At 28.8% G+C, this 21496-nt stretch overlaps 6 protein-coding genes across 8 annotated transcripts; 3 read left to right on the forward strand and 3 right to left on the reverse strand.

The window, feature by feature from the left end:
- Positions 1–21: 21 nt before the first annotated feature.
- LOC140666335 (WD repeat domain-containing protein 83) lies at positions 22–2996 on the reverse strand. Its single transcript, XM_072893408.1, has 5 exons — positions 2780–2996; positions 2455–2698; positions 2092–2318; positions 1626–2021; positions 22–155 (listed from the first exon to the last, which is right to left on the reverse strand). The coding sequence occupies exons 1-4, from the start codon at positions 2850–2852 to the stop codon at positions 1648–1650; spliced, it is 918 nt and encodes a 305-aa protein (XP_072749509.1). The 5' UTR covers positions 2853–2996; the 3' UTR covers positions 22–155; positions 1626–1647.
- A 281-nt stretch (positions 2997–3277) lies between these two features.
- Positions 3278–6294, reverse strand: LOC140666336 (pleckstrin homology domain-containing family J member 1). The gene is made up of 2 exons (XM_072893409.1): positions 5748–6294; positions 3278–5023 (listed from the first exon to the last, which is right to left on the reverse strand). The coding sequence occupies exons 1-2, from the start codon at positions 5836–5838 to the stop codon at positions 4542–4544; spliced, it is 573 nt and encodes a 190-aa protein (XP_072749510.1). The 5' UTR covers positions 5839–6294; the 3' UTR covers positions 3278–4541.
- A 696-nt stretch (positions 6295–6990) lies between these two features.
- Positions 6991–8922, forward strand: LOC140665935 (uncharacterized). The gene is made up of 6 exons (XM_072892544.1): positions 6991–7194; positions 7308–7452; positions 7569–7717; positions 7805–8030; positions 8126–8287; positions 8750–8922. The coding sequence occupies exons 1-6, from the start codon at positions 7156–7158 to the stop codon at positions 8881–8883; spliced, it is 855 nt and encodes a 284-aa protein (XP_072748645.1). The 5' UTR covers positions 6991–7155; the 3' UTR covers positions 8884–8922.
- Positions 8923–9233: 311 nt separating this feature from the next.
- LOC140665910 (protein arginine N-methyltransferase 6-like) lies at positions 9234–11681 on the forward strand. 3 transcript variants are annotated; one of them, XM_072892510.1, is made up of 5 exons: positions 9234–9283; positions 9671–9730; positions 9823–9937; positions 10113–10479; positions 10662–11681. In XM_072892510.1, the coding sequence occupies exons 2-5, from the start codon at positions 9695–9697 to the stop codon at positions 11224–11226; spliced, it is 1083 nt and encodes a 360-aa protein (XP_072748611.1). In that variant the 5' UTR covers positions 9234–9283; positions 9671–9694; the 3' UTR covers positions 11227–11681. The 3 variants fall into 3 exon arrangements, with proteins under 3 accessions (XP_072748611.1, XP_072748612.1, XP_072748610.1); XM_072892511.1 differs by having other exon boundaries at positions 9281–9347; XM_072892509.1 differs by lacking the exon at positions 9234–9283 and adding an exon at positions 9366–9499.
- A 256-nt stretch (positions 11682–11937) lies between these two features.
- Positions 11938–15476, forward strand: Mob4 (MOB kinase activator 4). Its single transcript, XM_072892513.1, has 4 exons — positions 11938–12145; positions 12743–13116; positions 13239–13373; positions 13465–15476. The coding sequence occupies exons 1-4, from the start codon at positions 12086–12088 to the stop codon at positions 13559–13561; spliced, it is 666 nt and encodes a 221-aa protein (XP_072748614.1). The 5' UTR covers positions 11938–12085; the 3' UTR covers positions 13562–15476.
- Rpp25 (ribonuclease P protein subunit Rpp25) lies at positions 15030–16823 on the reverse strand. Its single transcript, XM_072892514.1, has 5 exons — positions 16632–16823; positions 16381–16559; positions 16223–16321; positions 15922–16103; positions 15030–15800 (listed from the first exon to the last, which is right to left on the reverse strand). The coding sequence occupies exons 1-5, from the start codon at positions 16743–16745 to the stop codon at positions 15778–15780; spliced, it is 597 nt and encodes a 198-aa protein (XP_072748615.1). The 5' UTR covers positions 16746–16823; the 3' UTR covers positions 15030–15777.
- Positions 16824–21496: the final 4673 nt, after the last annotated feature.

The following is a 21496-nucleotide window of genomic DNA, read 5'->3' on the forward strand; positions in this document are numbered from 1 at the left end:
GACCGGCCCGCCCCGTATGCAGCCACTTCTCCACGGGTCTCACGAGATATATCTGTCCTTCTCCCTCTATTCCCTATCTTTCTTGTTCGCTATGTCGATTCGGCAGCGGCAGTGGCGGATTTACCATGCGAGGCGTCCAGGGACTTCACAGCAATCTTTAACGCAAAAATTAAATATTTTATTTGCAAAAATTATCTGGACAATAAAATGACGTTCAAACGTTTTCGCAACAAGAATTAAAATCGGATATAACATCCATAAACTTAATTTCCTATATTACAGTTACACAAAAAAAGGATTTATGTATAAATAAACATAAAAATCAAATATCGCATCTTTGCATTCATATTTAGATTAATACCTGCTTAAAACTTCTCTTGATTTTCGATTTTTGCCAATAATTTAGGCAGGTTAATATCACTCCGCGCCCTAAAGATTTCAAAACTTAAAAAACTTACGAAGCGCGAGAACTCTCTTTATATTTCTTACTTTTTTCAATTATTAAAAACAATAGTGGGTATTCGATAAGTTTTGATATTTAAATTTATCTTTTAATTTTTATCGGCGATAGAAAATGTCACGAAATCAGTTTGTACTCCGCGTTTTTCAGTCCACTACTGTGATTCAGCCGGTTTCTTTCGCGCTCTTTGCCGTTTCGCTCTGTCTCGTTCAACTGACCATTAACTCCTCTCTCTCGCGCTCCCCGGGCGAGACTGTGCTGACTAGCGAGACACGCCGAGTGTTGACGCACCGACATCGCGCCACCTGCGCGCGCACATTCCTCACTCTCTCTCTCTGTCTGTCCCGCTGGCGCGCTTTCCTTGTCGCGCCAACGTTAAAATGTATGACGCTCGAAAGTCCATGCATATCGTATATCGTACATTGTATGCGTGAGAATCGTTAAGTATGTACTGACAAGTACATACATATTACGTATTCTGACTCAATCTAACCTAACTCATATTCGCAATTATAAATCAAAAATGTCAGCGTGAAATTTTGCAGTAGTGTGTAAAATGCGCATGCATACATGAATGTGCGTGCGTGTGCGTGTGCGTGCGTGTGTGTGTGTGTGTGTGTGTGTGTGCGCGCGCGCGCGCGTGTGCGTGCGTGTGTGTGCGTGTGTGTTACATATTTTGATTATCATAGGTTTTTCTCTTGTAATCAAATGGAATTTTTGTTCATGTGTCACAAATGTCAATATTTGACTCTTTAAAAGCATACTTGTTTTTATAAAGATATGTAAAACTTGATCTTTTGAATAGGATATTTGTACAATATATACATATATATTGTATTATATATTATAAATTATATTTACGCTACTTAATACTTTTTGTAATATCAAATAATAATCTGATTTGTAAAGAGAATACATGGAATAAATCATTTAAAGAAATCTGGAGTAATTAAACATTATTAAAAATAAAATTAATAATAAATTAATAAAAATTATTAAATGGACAATCAAATTAACATGAATTGTTAAATAATGTAATATTAAACAATTATATGTTATATAGTATGCATGGTTTAAATCATTTACTTTATTATTTGATAGTTTTATTTTGCAGTAAAATTTATAAAAATATTTGGAAATTATAAAGTTTAAAAACTTATATTACCTTTACGATATAAATTTTATTATTATTCATCATCTGCATGAGATGAGGCACTCCACATTAATATATTAGGTCCATTGGAGGCTACAAAGCAATTCTTCTGTGGATGAACACTTATAGATACAGTAGCGTATTTAGTTGGTTTAAATCCTGAGAGTTTTGCAACCACTTTCTGAGATACAAGATCCCAAATCCATAACTTTCCATCTGCCGAGCCAGAAAGAATTTTTGTATCCTGGTAATCTACGCTTGATTCCAAACAAAGATCTTTTCCAATATGGCCTCTAAATTCACCAAGTAGTTCTCCCGAATCTTTATCAATCAATCTAATTGTATCATCTGCGCAACTAACAACTAGACATTGACCATCTCTAGTAAAACTAGCACATGTAATTGCATCTGAAAGATTTGTATTTTTATATTTTGATTGATAAATCAAATCTGTTTACACTATCTTGTCTTTACTTACCTCCCATGTAATCTGCGCATAGTTCTCCTACACGTATATCATAGGTACGTACTTTACCATCAAAAGACGCAGACAAGATTTCGTGATCTGAAACTCTTACACTTGAAATAGAATCTTTGGCATCATTCAGTGACTGTACTGCTTCTTGCGCTTTGGAACGTCCATCCCAACACATAACACTATTATCACGAGAACCAGAAATAATCATCGATGATTCTTCGTTGAATCTGTGGTTGTAATAAAATAAATATCAAACATTAGCCCAGTCATCTGAATTGTAAGAAACGCTAATGTAAAAAGATATATTAAATAATAAACAAAAAAGGATAAAGGAGTATATTAATTTGATGACAAGGTATCTACCTTACTGTCGTAACCGGACCTGCATGACCTCTGAAACGACGTATAGGCGTACCAGTTGCTACATCCCAGAGGATTACAGACTTATCCAAACCACAGGACACGATTTGGCTACTGTCACAGGACGGACAGACGTCCATAACCTCGTCACCATGTCCACCGTACGTTTTCAATGTAACTGATTTGTACGGGTTCCATAGTTTTAATTTTCTGTCCGATCCGCACGTTATACAATAAGAACCGTCAACTAAAACAAAAATCCACCTGTCATGTCAATATATATGAGATTTGTATAAATATATTATTGATAACCTCAATGGCAACCTACCGCTGAATCGTACAGCTCTTACAGCCCCTTGTTTGCAATCAATTTCTTTCAGGAATTTGTATTCAATATCCATTTTTTAAGGCTAACTTAAATACAATCATTATCTGATAAAATCTCTCTATAAAAGCGAATGTTTGTATACGTTTTTCGAGACACTTGAAAAAAGTTATCATCGTACAAGAGGTTAAAGCTATACCAAACTGAAAACTGAAGCAAGTTGCGAATTTAAATTCAGTGACTGCGATTTCTCGATATTAGTAGGGCAACATAATTTAAATTTAAAACATTATTAATATATAAGTAAAATATTTTTTATATTATAATTATATTGATTCTTATAATACTTTTTACATTATATTAATTATTGTATTTTTTATATTATATTAATAAATATCATTAATAATTTAAAACATTATTAATATATTATAAAAAAAATATTTATATTTTTGTATTGCATTTGCAATCAATTCAATATGGTCAATTTCATATCAAAGTATGTTCTGATAATTTTCAAGATTATTTTTCGAGAGTCTCAAAAGAGGCATATTCTAATTCTTGTATCACTTATTTTTTTTTATATAATTCTTGTATACAAAAAATAAGATAATGTTCCATAAAATAAGAAGTTACAATAATTAATTTTTTTATTATATATCTTTTTTCAAATTATATGACTATTTATACAATTAACATTTATATTATGTCAAATAATAATTACTTCTCTATTGTTTTTACAAGAGTTGTATAAAGTTTTTAGAATTTTAGAAAACTAATAATAAAAGAATTATTATACCTGTGCTTATATCATATCTTACAAGATACTGTGTATGAAAAAGATATATAATAAATAATATCTATTACAAACATATTTTATTATTTTCTTACTTATGTATCTTCTAATCATGAATATTTGATAAAGCTTTTTTATAACACTGAGAAGAATATACAAAGATTATAAAAATATTTTTTTTTTTATTTTACAAAATTATTTTTCAACTAACATCAATATTACTACATAAATTTATTATAAATAGAAGTGAGTATTTGATCGTTTCTAATACTTCATCCAATTTGTACAGAGGTAGAAATAACGAGTAGCAAATGAATAATCACATTTTCCTAAAGATTATATCTAGCACATATCTTTTATCTAATACACATATAGTATAAGAATATTAATTAATTATAAGAAATATTATTCAGCATACTCTTATCATTTGTTTTACAATATTGTTATAGGATACATGTATATAAATTATATGCATATCATATGATATGTTGTAGCATATTTTGTTTTCATATTACAACTGCATACTCATTATTTCCTAAATTTGCATAATTTATTATTAGTCTTTTTCCCTTTTTTCAATACTCTATGTGTCAGAGGGAAATTCTTTTGTATTAATAATAGTTTTTAATCTCATTTACTAATAGTAATAGTTGATAGAATTTTAATATTATAGTAAACAAAATGTTATTATTCAAAGTAAATTTAGTTTGTACAATTATAATGCTTTTTTATTTTCTTTTATATTTTATCTAATTTGAAATAAATAATATATATAAATAATTAAAGCCTATGTATTTGATGAAACCACATTTTAAAATTTGCTTAAATGGCAGTGACAATATTGTAAATCAAAAGCAGATTTGTATAAAGTTATTTCATTCATTATATTATGCAAATTTTTCTAAAATATTAATTTCAAAAGATCATCAATTAAATTAATTCACCAGGTCTAATTATAATTATTTTCCTGTGTTAAAGTTCTATAAGATTAACTTCTCTGGTTATTGTATTCAATGTGGATGATGATCCAACTGATGTTGCGAATAAACGTACATGAGATCTGAAGCTAGAAGCTGGTTCCCAAGCTTCGTCTCGTACAACACCTCGATTTCTAGGATACATTAGTAATGGATCTTTACCTGTTTTTTTGCACAATCTTTCTTGAAGCATAATTAAGCGAGATCTCCAATATTCATAGCTTGCTTGCTTAAGTGCATTAATCCATTGTTCTACTTGACACTCTGATCGACCGCTCAATACATGCCGTTTCTCATGTTCATCACGAAATGAAATGCTAAATGCAAATACTCCTTCGGATGAAGTGTCTATGTTAATGCTGCAATTTTCTAAAATAATGACACCAGCAGGTTGTCGGGTATCAATTTGTCCTAAATCATTAATATTGAAGTAAAATAGTAGGTTGTATCGCAGCTTGAACCATTTTTCTTTAAATACTGAAAAAAATATAAATTATATGTTAAAAATGTATACAATCTTGCTATGATTATTTAAATATGTACATATATCTGTCCTATCATTCATACAATAAATTTTTTCACAAAATAAGATTGTAAAGGTTAGAAGAAAAAAATAATTATTATCTTTTAACTAGTTATACAGTATAACAAACTTATAGTTATAAAATAATAAACTTTCTAATGAAATATAAATTGTTTCGCTTTAATTTCATGGAAACTCACTCTTAAAATTTGACCAAGTATTTCAGAAATAGTATATTTATTTCAAATAATAAGGAATTTCTTAGACAATTTTTAGAATTAGAATTGTTTCATTATTTACCTATATGTCACAGAGTAAAATAATGTGGCAATTTGCTATATGAATTGGAAATGTAAATCAAAAAGAGAGAATTGTATAAGGATATATAATAATGATAATTGTGCAAGAACATATAATAAATATGATAATTAATTATATTCTTTTGACAAAAGAGTTAAAGAATATATATATATATATATAATATATATATATATATATATATATAATATATATATATATATATATATATATATATAAAACAGATAAATGGAATTGTTTATCTCTCCCAATATCGAATGATTGTATCAAATTACAGAATGATAGATGATAGAGATTAAGTCGATCTGTTGTGTGTGTATCGTATAAAAAGTATTCAATTAATATTCACGTCAAACTAACCTGACTTATGAGCCCGCTTATGATTTAGACGTCCTTCGAGATCAGCAGGTCCAAAACTCGCTTCTGCGAGTTCTTTGTCATTGAATCTCATGTTTGGTTTAGCGATACGAGGGTGTTGTCAATGTGTAATACAGAATAAGCTATCGTACCATTATCACAATATATTCCATCTTCATAATCGTTTTTATTAATTGAGATGTCAGAGCTTGCCTTTTGCATTAATCGACATATATGCCTTCTTGAATTTTCACGCTTCAAGAATGCTTTCACTTATGTTAATCAACGGTCGAGAATACCATAATCTCTGAATAATTTTTGATAAATTTATTGAATAATATTATCACGATAATAAAATAAATTACTTTATTCGCACGTCACAGTTTGAAATATCTCTTCTTGTTAAAAGTGGTTTGCGTGACGTTTGTGTCTGCGATGGACGTTATAAAAATAGATAAAAATATTTAGTGAAATTAAATTTTGATATAACAGACGTAAGAGAGAAATCTCTACATTATACTCGCAATAATAAAAAGAAAGTAATAATTATCATATAAAGCAGTTTCTCATTTAAAAATTATAAAAATATATATGTAATTGGAGTTTGTATTTTTTTAATAACATTTAAAAATCTAAACTTACTGTAATTTTACTAGTTTTAATCTTTGTTTTTAGTGTTCTATGGACAAATCATATATATGTAATTATTAAATTGTATAATTATAATCGATATTATAATGTATATGTATATTTTTTTTTCCTTTTTCATTTTTATTTTGAATGTATATATGTATTTGAAAAAAATAATATCAAAAAAAATACAATAATATAATACATACATACCAACAATTTAGATATAAATATATGATGAAAGATATTGAACAATCAAATGTCTAATTTAAATTAGTACAATAAAAGCGTTGTTCTATCTTTGTTACTTACTAAAAATTGGACAAGGTAGAGCACACCACTAGTAACATCTTAAATGCACCTCATATAGTCACTATAGCTCACACCGAGCACTTGATACGCGTACTAAGTACTATACTAGCCAATCATAGCCAGTCTTCTAAAGAATGAAACGACTGTGATTGGCCAGTAGTATTTAGTACGCGTATCAAAGTATGTATGTCGTTGTAAACTAAGCCATTGTTGCATTCTTTAGATCAAATATGTGATTGGTTGATTTTTCTGTGGATTTCCATCATGTAGTTCTATTTGAACAAACCTTTAGTTTCAGATTTCAAACTGACAGATGAGAGATGAGTTCCTGATAATTATCAATTGGGATTGGTCTGTTTTCTTATTGGTTATACTCTTTCTTGTGAATTTTCATTTCCTCTTGATTTTATTTGCGCGCTAAAATTTGCGATTTAAAGACGCAAATCTTTGGCGCGAATTTCTAGACAGTATGTACAACGGACATGATTTTTTATCATGTATTAAAATTGTGAGTAATTTCCGTCTAAACTGATAACAGTTTTCAGTTTCAAAAGTGTAAAAATTACTTATTTTTTGATTGTGCAAAAATAATGAAAATGTACAAATGTTTCCACCTCTCAGCCTAGCACAAAACAAACTGTAGTAAAGAAACTTGAGAAAATAGAACCGATGGATTTTGCAGCAGATCATCGTAATTTAATTTCTACAGCTAATAAGGTTTTTGGAGAAGGAAAATGGAATCATACTGTTGTTCATCAGACCTTAGGTATATCAATTGTCAATTTTGTCAGTCATATGGTCAATCATATGTCAATTTTGTAGAATATTTCCTTTAAAGTCTTTCTCTTATCAAACATAAACATAAGTTCAAATTCATTTCAGATTATGTTGAGATCATTGGTGCCAAATGCAACGTTGGGTGTGTTAGTTCCGTTAAAGTTCAACTGGAGAATGGAACCTTTCATGAAGAAATTGGTTATTATAGTGCAGAAGAATCTACAAAAGGCTTGTCAATATATAATGCAAGAATTGTACATATCAATTATTTGAAAAAATAATATATCTAATATTTTACATTATATTTGACTGAAAAGTTACAGGATTTTTATAATTTACAGGGTTCTGCTATAAGTGGCTTAAGAAGAGCTTTATTATCATTTGGAGACAAAATTGAAAGAGAATTACAACCACAAAAACAAATTAAACCTGAACAACCTGATAATATACAGAAAAGCATGATACAATCGTCAACTAATAAGCAAATTGAAGAAAAATCAAATGTTCCTATTCAAGAGTCTGTTGATAAGATGGAGTATGAAAATCTGGAATCAGATAAGAATAAAGGTTTGTTAATAATTCATTTAATTATATTTATTTATGAAATGCTCTACAGTGCATATTCCATTTAAGTTTTACTACAAATCAAGATCTTATTCCAGTATCTATTGCAAAAAAAAAGATAACAACTGATATTAACCCATCATTATCATTATCATCAAAAATGAATAATTCTCAAGAAATCTTTCAGTCCTTGTTAGATCAGAACAAATTAGTACAAAATGACAAAGAAGATATTAAAACTGAAGAGACATCAAAAGAAGGTAATATATCAGATAAGTAAATGTATTCAATATTAATTGAAATCATCATTATTATTAATGCATGTTTTTGACATGAAATTGGACATTGGAACTGCAAGTTAGATTCATTTAAATATATGTATGTACGATAAAATTTTCTTGCCATTTAGTTCAAATTCTCTCTTACTAGATTTTACTAAATTTTGAAACTGTTTTATAAAATTATGATACACTCTAAATATTAAAATTATATAAAGTATGTGTTATTAAACATACATAAATAAAAGTATTTTACATTATATAAAAATATGCCATTCTCATAGAACTTTAGAAAACTAGACTAATGTTAAATGGAAAAGAATAGACGCATCATAATTATAACGAAAAATTTAATTACTGAATTGTTTTTATGTATATCATACAAAATGGTTTTTTGACAAGTTCTAATGTTTTAAATAGCGATAATCTTTTAATCCTTTACAGCATCTGCAAAAGAGATACAACGAATGGAGAGAAAAAGGAGACAAATGGAAAAGCAGATGGAATTTAAAAAACGCATGATGGAAAAAGAAAAAATGATATCAAACAATGATAACAAGCCTAATCCTAAATATTAAAAATTATATATAGATCATGTAAATATTATTTTTATAAAGCCAAGATTATTATATGTTAACATAATATTTCTAATTTATATAGAATATATTTACTTTTTACATTAAACAAATTGATTATATAAAAATATAAATGAATAAATAAATTTAAATAAAATTAAGAAAGAATAATTATTGTTATTATTATTTATATAAATATTTTACAACAATTAGTATATAAAAAATAATCGACTATCTAAGTGAAGGAGAAAAAAAATATCACAATTAAAACTAATTATTAATAGTTTGATTTAAAAATTATTAATAATTTGAGATATTCTTATATTTGAATTTTTTTTTAATATTTAATGTGCCTTCAATCAGTTTAGTCCAATTATGTCTTTTATTTGAAAGAGGTAGAAAGGTTAGAACTCTATTTAAAATACATATATGTTATTAACTTTCGGACGGTTATGTTAGAAAAAAATGTAATACATATTATCTTCGTTATAAAATATATAATATATGATAAAGATTTTTTTGTATATTTTTTATTCTTGTTTTTTATTCTTGTTACTAAAAGGTCAAAATATAACGTTATAAGAGTTTCATCGACACTGATCGAGACACTGATAAAAAGGTTAAATAATATCCACGTGTTACGTGTTTACACATTCTCGATGATTAATATATACATATTCAATTTATACATTTTTTCAATTGACATCAAATAGGAAAAAAGATTAAATAAATAGCCAACATTAAAAGAAGAAAAACGTGTGGATTATTTTACATATAATTTTTTATATAGGTTATCTACATTTATCAATAAATCATGGATCAATATTTTGAAAGCTATGAAGAACTCGACGTAAGTCAAATAAATAAATAAATATATATATATTTAGTTATATATAATTTTCATTATACATTTATATTTATACTAAATATACATATTTTTAGGTTCATCAATTAATGCTAAGCGACAAATCACGTGTTTTAGCATACAAGAATGCCATTTTTAACATGAAAAAGGAATTTCAGGGCAAAGTAGTGATGGACGTTGGTGCTGGTTTAGGTAAATTATTAGCTTATTAAATTTTTACAACTAGTTTCATATATATATATATATATTTTAATTACTAGTTATATATGTATACTAAATATTTAATAAATATATATTATATATGTCACTTCTTCCGATACAGTATATTATAACATGTTATATGATTGGTTTTATATATTTTTTGCAGGTATATTGTCAATTTTTTGTGCTCAAGTTGGTGCAAAGAAAGTATATGCAGTGGAAGCAAGCATGTTGGCAAAGACTATTGAACAAGTATTGATTGAAAATAATATACAGGATACAGTTGAAGTAATTCACAGTAAAGTAGAGGATATCCAGCCAAACAATTTGGAGAAAGTAGATATAATTGTTTCAGAATGGATGGGTTTTTATTTGGTACATGAAGGAATGTTAGATTCTGTACTTTTTGCTAGAGATAACTTCTTACGAAACAATGGTTTGTTATTCCCATCCATAGCAAAATTGTATGCTTCGCCATGTCAGTTACCATCTATGTATGAATTTTGGGATAATATATGTGGCGTCAGTATGAGGTAATTTTATTATTCTTAAATAAAAGAAAGAAAAAGCAATGATTCCAGATGTCTAATTTCTTAAATTTTTAAACTTAAAATATGTAATGCATTTACTTTTCCCTTTTTCTTTCTTATTTTCTTTTTTCATATTTATGATTTTAAGAACTATTTATTCAATAATATACTCAATTTTTATTTAGATGTATTGGAAAAGAATACAGAAAAACTAAATCATTGAAACCAGAAGTGTTACTTGTAAATCAAGATAATCTTTTGGCAAAAGGGAAATTGTTTGCTTGGCTGGATTTAAATTGCATCTCTGTAGAGGAAGTAAATCTAATAGGAGGACATGATTATGTATCGGTATGCAGAAAGGATGGAAAGTATGAAGGACTATGCATTTGGTTTACAGTTGAATTTCCAGATGGTTCAGAACTATCTACAGCACCTCACAATGAGGCAACCCACTGGAAACAAACTGCAATTGTTCTACCTACAGATATAGAAGTGGTGAAATATGAACCTATCGCCTTTAAATTGGAATTAAAAAGAGATACATCAAATTCGAGACGTTACAATATAGAATTAAATTTATTGGACGCGGAGAAAGTAGAGCACGATGTCCCATGTAATTGTCATATAACAAAGTGTATAGTGACAAAAAAGTGTATTGAAAATCAAGTAAACAATGAAAACGCTTCGTCAACTTCTTCGTCAACTTCTTCGTCAACTTCTTCGTCAACTTCTTCGTCAACTTCTTCTTAATTGAATGGCATCGGTTCCAGTCGAACCACGCTGCCAGAGAATATCCAGTTTTCTAAATGATCGGCCAATCAATGGACAAGTCGATGTAAGGTTTCGTCAACTGAATGATAATATAACAAAAAACACTAGTTTATATATCGACATGCGAAAAGGATGGAAAGTATCAAGGACTATGCATTTGGTTTACAGTTGAATTTCCAGATGATTCAGAACTATCTACAGCACCTCACAATGAGGCAACACATTGGAAACAAACTACAATTGTTCTACCTACAGATATAGATTTGTACATAATGTGCTAAAGAGAAAAATTTTTCTAAATACAATATAAAAAAATATATTTGGTTGTAATGTTTTATGTTTTTTATATTTTTATAATTTATTATATTAGTGAAACTTTTTATTATTTTAACTTTGTTGAACGTAAACAATAATATAAATTGCTGTGATTCAAATTTTTAAAGTCTAGTTCTCGAATTTTGATAGCTGATATACATACATCAGTATTAGAATGTGTTTTGACGGTAATTGACGAAATAAAACAACAACTGCAAGAATCGTGCAAGTCGCTGACGAGATATTCGTGCAAATTTCAAAACTGGCGCCAAATTATTCAAATATGAATATTGCTTGACGCAGATGGCGCTTGCATAATTCTAGGGGAAACAGTCTAGGCAATTTTCAGACTTGATTCGTCTCTTCTAGGGTGGAACGAAAACAGCAGGGAGCAGGAGCAGGGGTCGCGTTTGCAGTTCGCGGGTGCATCTATCGACGAGCTTTGAGAAGTTCGACGAAGCGGTCATCATCTCCTCGCTAATCGAGCGTGCACACCGGTCAGTCAAGTGCAACAACTGGCAAGATGAAGATGGCGGACGGACCTACAATCTTGCGAAGAAACAGACCCGGAACGAAGGCAGAGGTTATTAATTTTTGTTGAAAAAATGTTGTACTTACATTCACAAGCGATATTTGAGAATGTCAGACTCGGGTCACATCGATCATATGTTCACAAATTTCCTGACACTTCCTCCTTCCTTTGACACTTTCCCAATGGAAATCAATGAACTGCGAGATAAACCAAGACACTGTTTACACTACGAAAATAATATATATTGTCATCTTTTCTCGTAGAATCACCTGCACCTATAAATATTCTTTGCAAGATTTTTTATGTGATTTTACGACTGACGTATTTCCAACTTCCACTGAAGCATGACAAAAAATATTAGATTATTTATTTTTTTTGTGCGAAATATATGTTTTTTTGTATAAAATTTCATGTTTTATTTTGAAAGATGCAGATTGTTTACCTCGCATTGACATTTTTCATTGACTGTTAAAAATTAATGTAAAATGCACAGAACTGTATTTTATACTGCATTTAATCTATTTTTACGCCATGACAATATATAGCAAAGAAGAAATCGATTGTTTAAGAACTACTGACGTAGTTTAATTATTTTTATCAATTAATTATTTTTATCACGCTTATATATTCAAAGTTACTTTGTTCTAGGACTTCAGTAGATGGCCCGATGAACCGTTTGAAGAAATGGATAGCACACTGGCTGTGCAACAATATATCCAACAAATGATCAGAAGAGATCCATCTAACATTGATTTAATACTTAATATGCCAGAAGCTAATGATGAAGGAGTATGGAAATATGAACATCTTAGACAGTTCTGCATGGAGCTTAATGGTTTGGCAGTGAGATTACAAGAAGAATGTCATCCTGAAACATGCACACAGATGACAGCTACGGAGCAGTGGATATTTTTATGTGCTGCGCATAAAACTCCCAAGGAATGTCCTGCGATTGATTACACTCGGCACACGTTGGACGGAGCAGCGTGTCTACTCAACAGCAATAAATATTTTCCCAGCAGGTAATTTGTTATCTCACCTAAACTATATTATAAAATTTATTGTTATATTTCTAAATAAATTTTCCTATATGAAATTTTTAACTAACTTGTAATGTTTTTTTTTTTTTTTTTTTTTTTTTCAGAATCAGCATTAAGGAGTCTTCTGTAGCAAAACTTGGTTCCGTGTGCCGTAGGGTTTACAGAATCTTTTCACATGCATATTTCCACCATAGAACAATATTTGATGAATTTGAAAATGAGACTTTTCTTTGCCGCAGGTAATATAAATGCAATCTATATGTCTTTATGTAGCTGATTATATTATATAAATTGTATAATATGAAAAAATAATTTGTTGCTTTGTTGCAGGTTTACCTCATTTGTGACAAAATATAATCTGATGTCAAAGGACAATTTAATAGTACCTATTATGGAAGGTGATGGTGCAACAGAAAGCGAAGCATAGGACTTAACGTTGCGATCGTATTGTCCAAAGTCGAATTGCCAGATTTAGTAGGAAAAGTTGCTAATATTCACATAACATTCTGATACTTTATGGCAAATATAAATATGACAAAGGTCTTTGAATAAGGTCAGTAATTTTGCTCTTCATAAATTTGTTACAATCTTTTATCTGTCTCCACTATGGTTAAAATCTTTGATGAATATTTTATAAATAGTTGTGCAATTATCAATATACAAAGTATTTTCTGGCAAACTAATCCTTATATTTATTTATCCTTTTAATGTTTAATGTTTAAGATCTGAGCAGTGTTTAAAACTGTATAAGAGAATTCATTAAAATTATCAAATTTCGTAAAGCATATTATATATAGTAATTTAATCCATTACACTTTTTATAATTATATTGGTGTAATAGTAGATTATAAATTTTTAATCATACTATCTCAAAGTTATTAGACACTGGCAAAAGTGTCTCTCATATCTCTATATTTTGAATGTAACAATTATACCATTCTTTTTTGTAAAAATAATAGACAGTATCTTTATATGCTAAATATGTGTAATGGACAAATATATTGTATAACTCATTTACACTTAGTAATATAAGTTAGTATATAATTGTTTATAAATATTCTGTAATGTGTATAAACAAAATTTTTTGTGTGATTACTTTCGTTAAAACTATATTTTTACAATTTTATTTATCATTATATGTAAAAATAATGTGTTTGTATGAGACAAGTTAAAATCTTTCAGTTTGAAAACAAAATCATGAAATTATATTAATTACATAATTATTTTTATTTCATTTATAATAAAGCAACAAATCTAGCTTTGAGAAGTGATATAAATATCAAAGTGACTTGATGAAACAAGATCCAGTTAGAAATTTCCAATACTGGAAATAAGGTCTCGAATTTGTATTTGTTATCGATTTGCATAACAAGAATGCGAATTTATATAAACGATTTTACACATTATTATATAAAGATCGTATTAGTCTAAAATGAGCATAATAATCTACATTACATACTTGATCTTTGTAAAATGCATTGTTTGAGCGAGAGATATAGCACTAAATATGGTGTAGAAAAATACTGTTATTTATAATACATATACATATATTCCATATAGCAATATCAATCGCAGGCAGAATGCTAGGCTTTGCTATCCCGTTGTCGACAAAACTTCGTACTATTACGGTGAATTGAATGAACAGATTTTATGTACATTAAAGCAAGAGGCTAAGTCAAAACTATATAAAAAAAAAAAAATAGAATGTTGAAAGAATGAACAGGCGATTTGTCAATTCATTTAAAGTTTCAAAATATGATAACATATCGCTATAAAATTATAGCACGAATCAATTTTTTTAAATGGATGATAGAATTTTTTTTTAAATTAAAACGATAGCGATTACAAAATCAAATCTTACGAAAAGTAAAAAATAGAAAATGATAACCAGTCGATGATAGTACGACGAATAAAATGTAATTTTTATTTTATAAGAGCAGCGATTACGCCTTCGTTACAAGATTCTTTTATTATATATTGTAAGATATAGATATTACATGAAAAATTGAATAATAATTCACATTTGACACACTGATGTATGTTGTGATGTGAAAGTTGTACTGCCTATACACTTCTGATAATGAGATTCTAAACAAAAGACATTGGCTTTGAAAACTGCGCATTGTGAAATAGATTTCTTTTCTTATCTGACATACGAGAAAGATATTGTAGCATTGTACATAAAATTTGTAAGTACAAAAGTTCGAATTATAATGTATTAATGAATATAGCAAGGTGTGAGGAATCAATACATAGCAGGAATATATATAAATATATATAACATGTGACTGTCCCGTGAAAATTGTTTATGTACTGATAGGAAATAAACTTTCTACATACGACTTGGCTTTTACCATTTCTCTTATGAAATTGTTAAGAAAGAAAGAAAGAAAGAACTAATATTTCTAAAAAATTGTAAACATGGAGATGTAAACTTTTTAGATTACTTAATTTTACTTTATTTTCTATAAAACAGAAGAAAAATATTCGGACTGTAAACGAAAGAAATTATAAAGATAAAAAAAAAATAAAGATATTAATATTCCGTTTACTAAAATTTTTTTAAAGTCAATCATTTAAATCTGTCAAGGTCTCATTAAAATTAGAAATGTTGTGAATATCCTCTATTAAATATTCTAAATTCTAGTTTAATTTTTTTTTAGGATCTGCAAATGTAACATTTAAAATTATATCACATAAATCTTTTTTTAGAAATATTTAATATATATTAATTATTATATAAATATAATATTATATATTATTATAAATATCAAGTATTTTTTTTACTTTTGTTCGAGTATAATTCCGCGTTATTAATCCATTTGTTGTTCCTTTTTTGTCCGATAAAATTTTTTATCACCAATTGCTCAGTATCGTTGCAAGATATTTTGCTAACATTTTTTGTTGGTTTCGATTTCAGTGCATCTTCCTTCTCTGGAAATTCTCCACAATCGCCAGGCGCTTGATATCTTAAGTCAAAAGTAAATTTTTAGATAAATCATGATGCAGATCTCGAGTATAATTTTTTTGACAAAATGTAGTAGATTATATATACGCATGCATACTTGATTAACTAAATATGTCTCACCCAAGCTCAGTTGTGTCCTTAATATCCTTAGACAATAAGATATGAATTGCCGGTATTCGTTGAGTCTCGGTAGTTATATCTTTTTTCGGATTTTCCGATCTAAAATCAAATGACAATTATACATTCATATCTATTGACATTTGTTTTAATAAACTTACTCGATATAAGATAATTTTGTGACTTGGTGAAGGCCTTCATGCTTCCTCTTGAAGAGTTCCGCACAAGAAATGGCTTTTGCAATACCTTGTCCAATCCCGGTCCAGACAATGCTATTATGATTAGAGAATTCCTTCAATGCATAATCAAGGACTTTTCTAATCTTTGTACCGCTTTTCACCTTTCAAAGTATATTTCATGAATAAAACTTAGACTTATGAATTCCGTAACTTTGAAAGATTCAAAAACTTACGTGCATCCAAAGAAATTTTTTTGGTAAATTATCTATTGGCACTTTCGTACTTGTCGGTTCTTCTGTCGATTCCTCTTCTCGCTTTAGTCTTTTCTTCAATTTTGATCTTCCCATCTTCTAAAACATAAAGAAAGAATAAGAATCAGTACTTATATTTATTATTTTTTAAACGCGCGCGATATGTGTAACATTCGATAATATTTTATTTTTAATTAATTAGATAACTAATTAATATTAATTGAAGAGAATGAGTGAATTATATTCATCGATTGAAATTTATCTACGTTTAATATAATTAAGTTTTTAAAAAAATTTTAACTAAAATTTTAATTACTAAATTATTTCATATAAAGATACAAAAAAACTCTAAAAATAAATGAATAATCGTCCATATAAATTTTCATAAAAAAAAAAAAAAAAAAAAAAAAAAAAAATCGATTCTGGAATGAAATTTCAAAAAAGGATTCATAGATAAGATTTTTCATATTATTTAAGAGACTTATATGATGCAACAACAAAGTGTATTGCAACTTAAAATAGATTTTGGTGCAACAAAAAGATTCAAGAGGTTTTCTTTTTTTTAAATAAGGTCAGGATAATGTTAGAGGGTGCAATTTCAGAAATAGTTGAGCTGTTCTGGAAATCGAAGCGACGGCGATGTTTAGACATCGCATCTCTCTATCTCTCTCTCTTTCTCTCTGCTAGTAGGTCATGGGTTCAGTCACAAGCCTCGCACAGCTTTGCTGGCGTGCCATTCGGAACCATTCATGGAACTTAGAACGACCTTGTACAGTCGCATGCAGAAATATTTTGTCGATTGTGACGTTTATCTGTGGTTTCTGCAAGGATAAGGATACAGGGCGAAGAACGCTGGAAAATTTATTTCCGGATTTAAATATATTTGTATCTAATAAATCGATTTTTTATTTGAGAAAAAGCGCTATGACAAATGTAATTATCAAATACAATAATAAATCCAATATAAGATAATAATAAATTCAATATGATATCCAATATATACAGAGTGTCCCAGAATTCGCGGACGCGGAATGCACAGCGTGATTGTCCGTGCCAAAAGAAGCAACTTTTTCTTCAGCAAAAATGTCGATGATCATCAATAATTTTCCAGTTATAAGCAATTGAAAAAGACGGGTTTTTCGCAAACTTTGTAGAATTAAAAGATTAATACAATTATATTCTTCAGTTAATTTTAGATGGAGTTTATTAAAATTTTTATTTAAGACTTAGTTACAGAGATACATGATAGCAAAATTTGGAAACTAGCAAAAAATGATAACTTTTCTCGATATTTTTGCTGAGGAAAAAGTTGCTTCTTTTGACACGGACAATCACGTTGTGTATTCCGTGTCCACGAATTCTGGAATATCTTGTATAAAATGCCAATATAATATCCAATAAAATAAAATTATTCAGTGTAATTATCAAATTAATGTAGATAATTATAAGAATAGCGCTAAGAGAATATAGTTATATTTTAATTAAAGGATTTATAATATCAAGTAAAACTTATATATTATAAAGAACATAAAGTTATAATCAAAGAAATTTTGATTTAACAAAAATGTATAATATATTAAAAGTAAAATAATATGAAAATTAATTATACAATTGTTGTTTGTTTATAGGAATAATGTATTTCTATTATCAAACTAAATCTTTATTCTAGATAAAAAGGTGATATTATAAAGCAGATAGAAAATATGCTAATCAATCAATTATTAAGCATTTAAAAAAGATGTTCTCTAACATAAGCAAAATATAGCACAAAAAATTATCTATAGTTACATAAAATTTTAAATAATATAAATTGTTCATGTATTAATATAATTATCTACATTGTAAAATAATGTCTTACTTGAAAATTATTCGATTGAGAAAATACAACTAAGAATATATTTAAATTCAATGCGGAAATTTTTTTGTTATCCCGTGATCATCAATGACAAAAAATCGAAGTAATGTTGTTGTTTAGCGCAATCTTTCAAAGTAATGTTATCAATTTTTTCACGGTTGTATCATTCCTTTCATTGATATGATTGACACAGTGCTTTCCGCTTCATCACTTGTATTACTTTCGGGCATCCTTGCCAATTAATATCGTCGGTATCAAAATCGCATCAAAAGAGAGTTTTGTCACTTCGATATTTATATATATATATATATATATATATATATATATATATATATAAAATCCAGTTATATAATCTGATAACTTAGTAAAAAAATCTTACAAGTAAAGATATGGAAGTGTCCCCTTCCGAGGTCAAAATAGGAGACACGTATTGTTTTACATGTGCTTATACGGCCGTTAAGGGAGTGAAACACCTTCTTGAAAAAAATCAGTTTTTATATTTCTGAGCGAATACTGTCGAAAGGATAAAGTATATAAAAAAAAAATTTCAAATAAAAATTCTATAAGTTTTAATGTACTTTAAAACCGCATAATAAGATTTTTTAAAAATTGAAGGGAGAAGGAAGGATTACGAAAAATATGACATTTTCGGAAAATTTGATTATGCAGTTTTAAAGTACATTAAAAACCATAGAAACTTTTTTTTTATATCTCTTATCGTTTCAACAGTAATCGCTCAGAAATATAACAACCGATTTTCTTTCAAGAGGATGTTTTCGTAGAAAATTTCCAATTTTGTTCAGCTCGTAGTTCTCTATGTAAAAATTACTAAACTTATAGTAACGCAAAAGTAATAGTGTCCTTCAAAAGTAGAGATTTAAATTAACCCTTTTTTGAATTTAAATTTCGTTCATTTTTAACAAAATTATAATTGGTTGAATTTTACCTATTTTTTAAAAGAAAAATTACTCTAATTTTTACGAAAAGTTCATATATATATATATATATAATCGAAATTCCTGAGCATACCGTAATAGAAAAAGCATCTTCTCCGTCGGTGTTGGAGAGGGAGATCACCGGATGCTGGATGGAAAGTCCCATCAATATTTTCCAATCAACATTCGATTGCTGGCGATATACGACCCCGGCGTTGGTGCGGCCTCGTTCCCGCGGAGAAAACCCGTGGCGATGAGAGGTAAAGAGGGCAGGGGGATAAGATGCGAGGGTGCGAGAGGGATCAAAGTGTAGGCGTATATGGTCGTGGTATGCGTGACATAGCCCGCATAGCGCCGCAACGCCCCGACGCCATATTGCATTATTAAAGCACCCCCGTTGGTCGGGGCACCTTCCCTCCTTTCCCATTCTTACATTCCAGCATTATGAACGTTTTTATCCCTGAAGGACGTGAGCAAAAGGACTACTAACTCTCTGTCGTTGGCCCGCGATCACTAGTCCGGAGTTCGTTGTACCCCCTCGAGAAAATCGACTCTTGTAATGTCATATGTTATGTGCCCTTTGAAATTGCACATCAAAGGGCCTACGCGGCCTTTCGTAGAGTCTTAACAGGTTGTCAATTTTAAATTTATTAATGATGAGATAGTATAAATATAAAACAACATTTATTTTATATAAATAAAATTATTTAATTCCTATATACGAGAGGCGCGTTATTCTTATTTTTAAAAATTGTGTTTTATATCTATAATTATAAGAAATATGTTCATTTTAAGAAATGATTTATCACCACAGCTCGAGTTAATTAATTCTGAGTTAATGATAACCTCTTTCTAAATTGAAGTGCCACGTGATATAAACGCAGACAAAGAAAATTCAATTAACCAGAATTCGTGACTTAATTGGTGACCTAAATAGATATGCTGAAGCATATCTATTCAATCGATGCAATTAATCATTCGGCGTTAAAAGACATGATTTCCAAATTAAAACGAAATTTTTGAAAAATTAAAACAAAACTATTTTATTAAAAAAAAAAAAAAAAAAAAAAAAAAAAAAACTTTTTCACGAAAATTAGTTACATTAATTTATAACAAACTAAATATATTTTTTTAAATTTGTACTAACTTTTATTCAGAAATTCTTACATTGTTAGAATTTTTAGAAAAAACAAATAAAATAATGGCAACTTTTTGGGAAACTACATCCTTCTAATACGATTTGATTTGCATTAAGAATATAGCCACTGATCAACACTAAAAGATATTTATCAATTCCGTTATCATCTCCATATCACTGCATTATGGATCGTTTCGTCGTAATGAGCAAATATTCCGTAATGCTTCTAAATTACCCTTCGAGCCGCTTGGCTTTCCTCGAGCTATAATTATCACGCAAATTGACTCGGCGAATACCACCATCACTACGGCAGTTAATTTCAGCAGCATGGAACATGAGGGATTTTATATCGATGATGATTCGAACTGCTTGCCTTTCGAAAGGTAGCGCGTTCCGCGATATCTTGAGCCCAAGGATTCTTTAATGCAGAGAAGGCAAGAGAGGTCAAGGGTTTTCCGAACCTCTCGCGTACTCTGCTCTCGGTTTCCTCTAAGCGAGAATCAGACGTCTTCTGCGACTGGCACTCTCTTAATGATGCCTACGTAACCTCCTTTTTTCCATCTTAATAAACCACGAGAACGCTAGCATCCAATTTACTCGAGTGAACGAGGCGCCTGTACTGGGTGTCTCGAATTATCATCTCACTGATAAATCGTAGATCCTTCGGTCGATTTAGAACTAATTTTTTCCTGATCAAAATAATTTTTGAGTAGCTAATGAAAAAATATTGTTTTCAAAAGTATTTCAAATTAATTCAGGAGAAACCTCAATTAATTAAAGAGAAAACCAACAAATATGTATAATAAAACTATATCTTTTAAGTTCAAATTGATTTTATTCTAAGATTTTAATTTGAAGCTAAACTACAAAGAGACATACGTATTGTTAAATATTGAAAAGTTGTGCGAGATAATTCTCT

This window comes from Anoplolepis gracilipes, chromosome 5 (assembly GCF_047496725.1).
Source record: "Anoplolepis gracilipes chromosome 5, ASM4749672v1, whole genome shotgun sequence".
In the NCBI taxonomy this organism is placed as follows: Eukaryota; Metazoa; Arthropoda; class Insecta; order Hymenoptera; family Formicidae; genus Anoplolepis; species Anoplolepis gracilipes.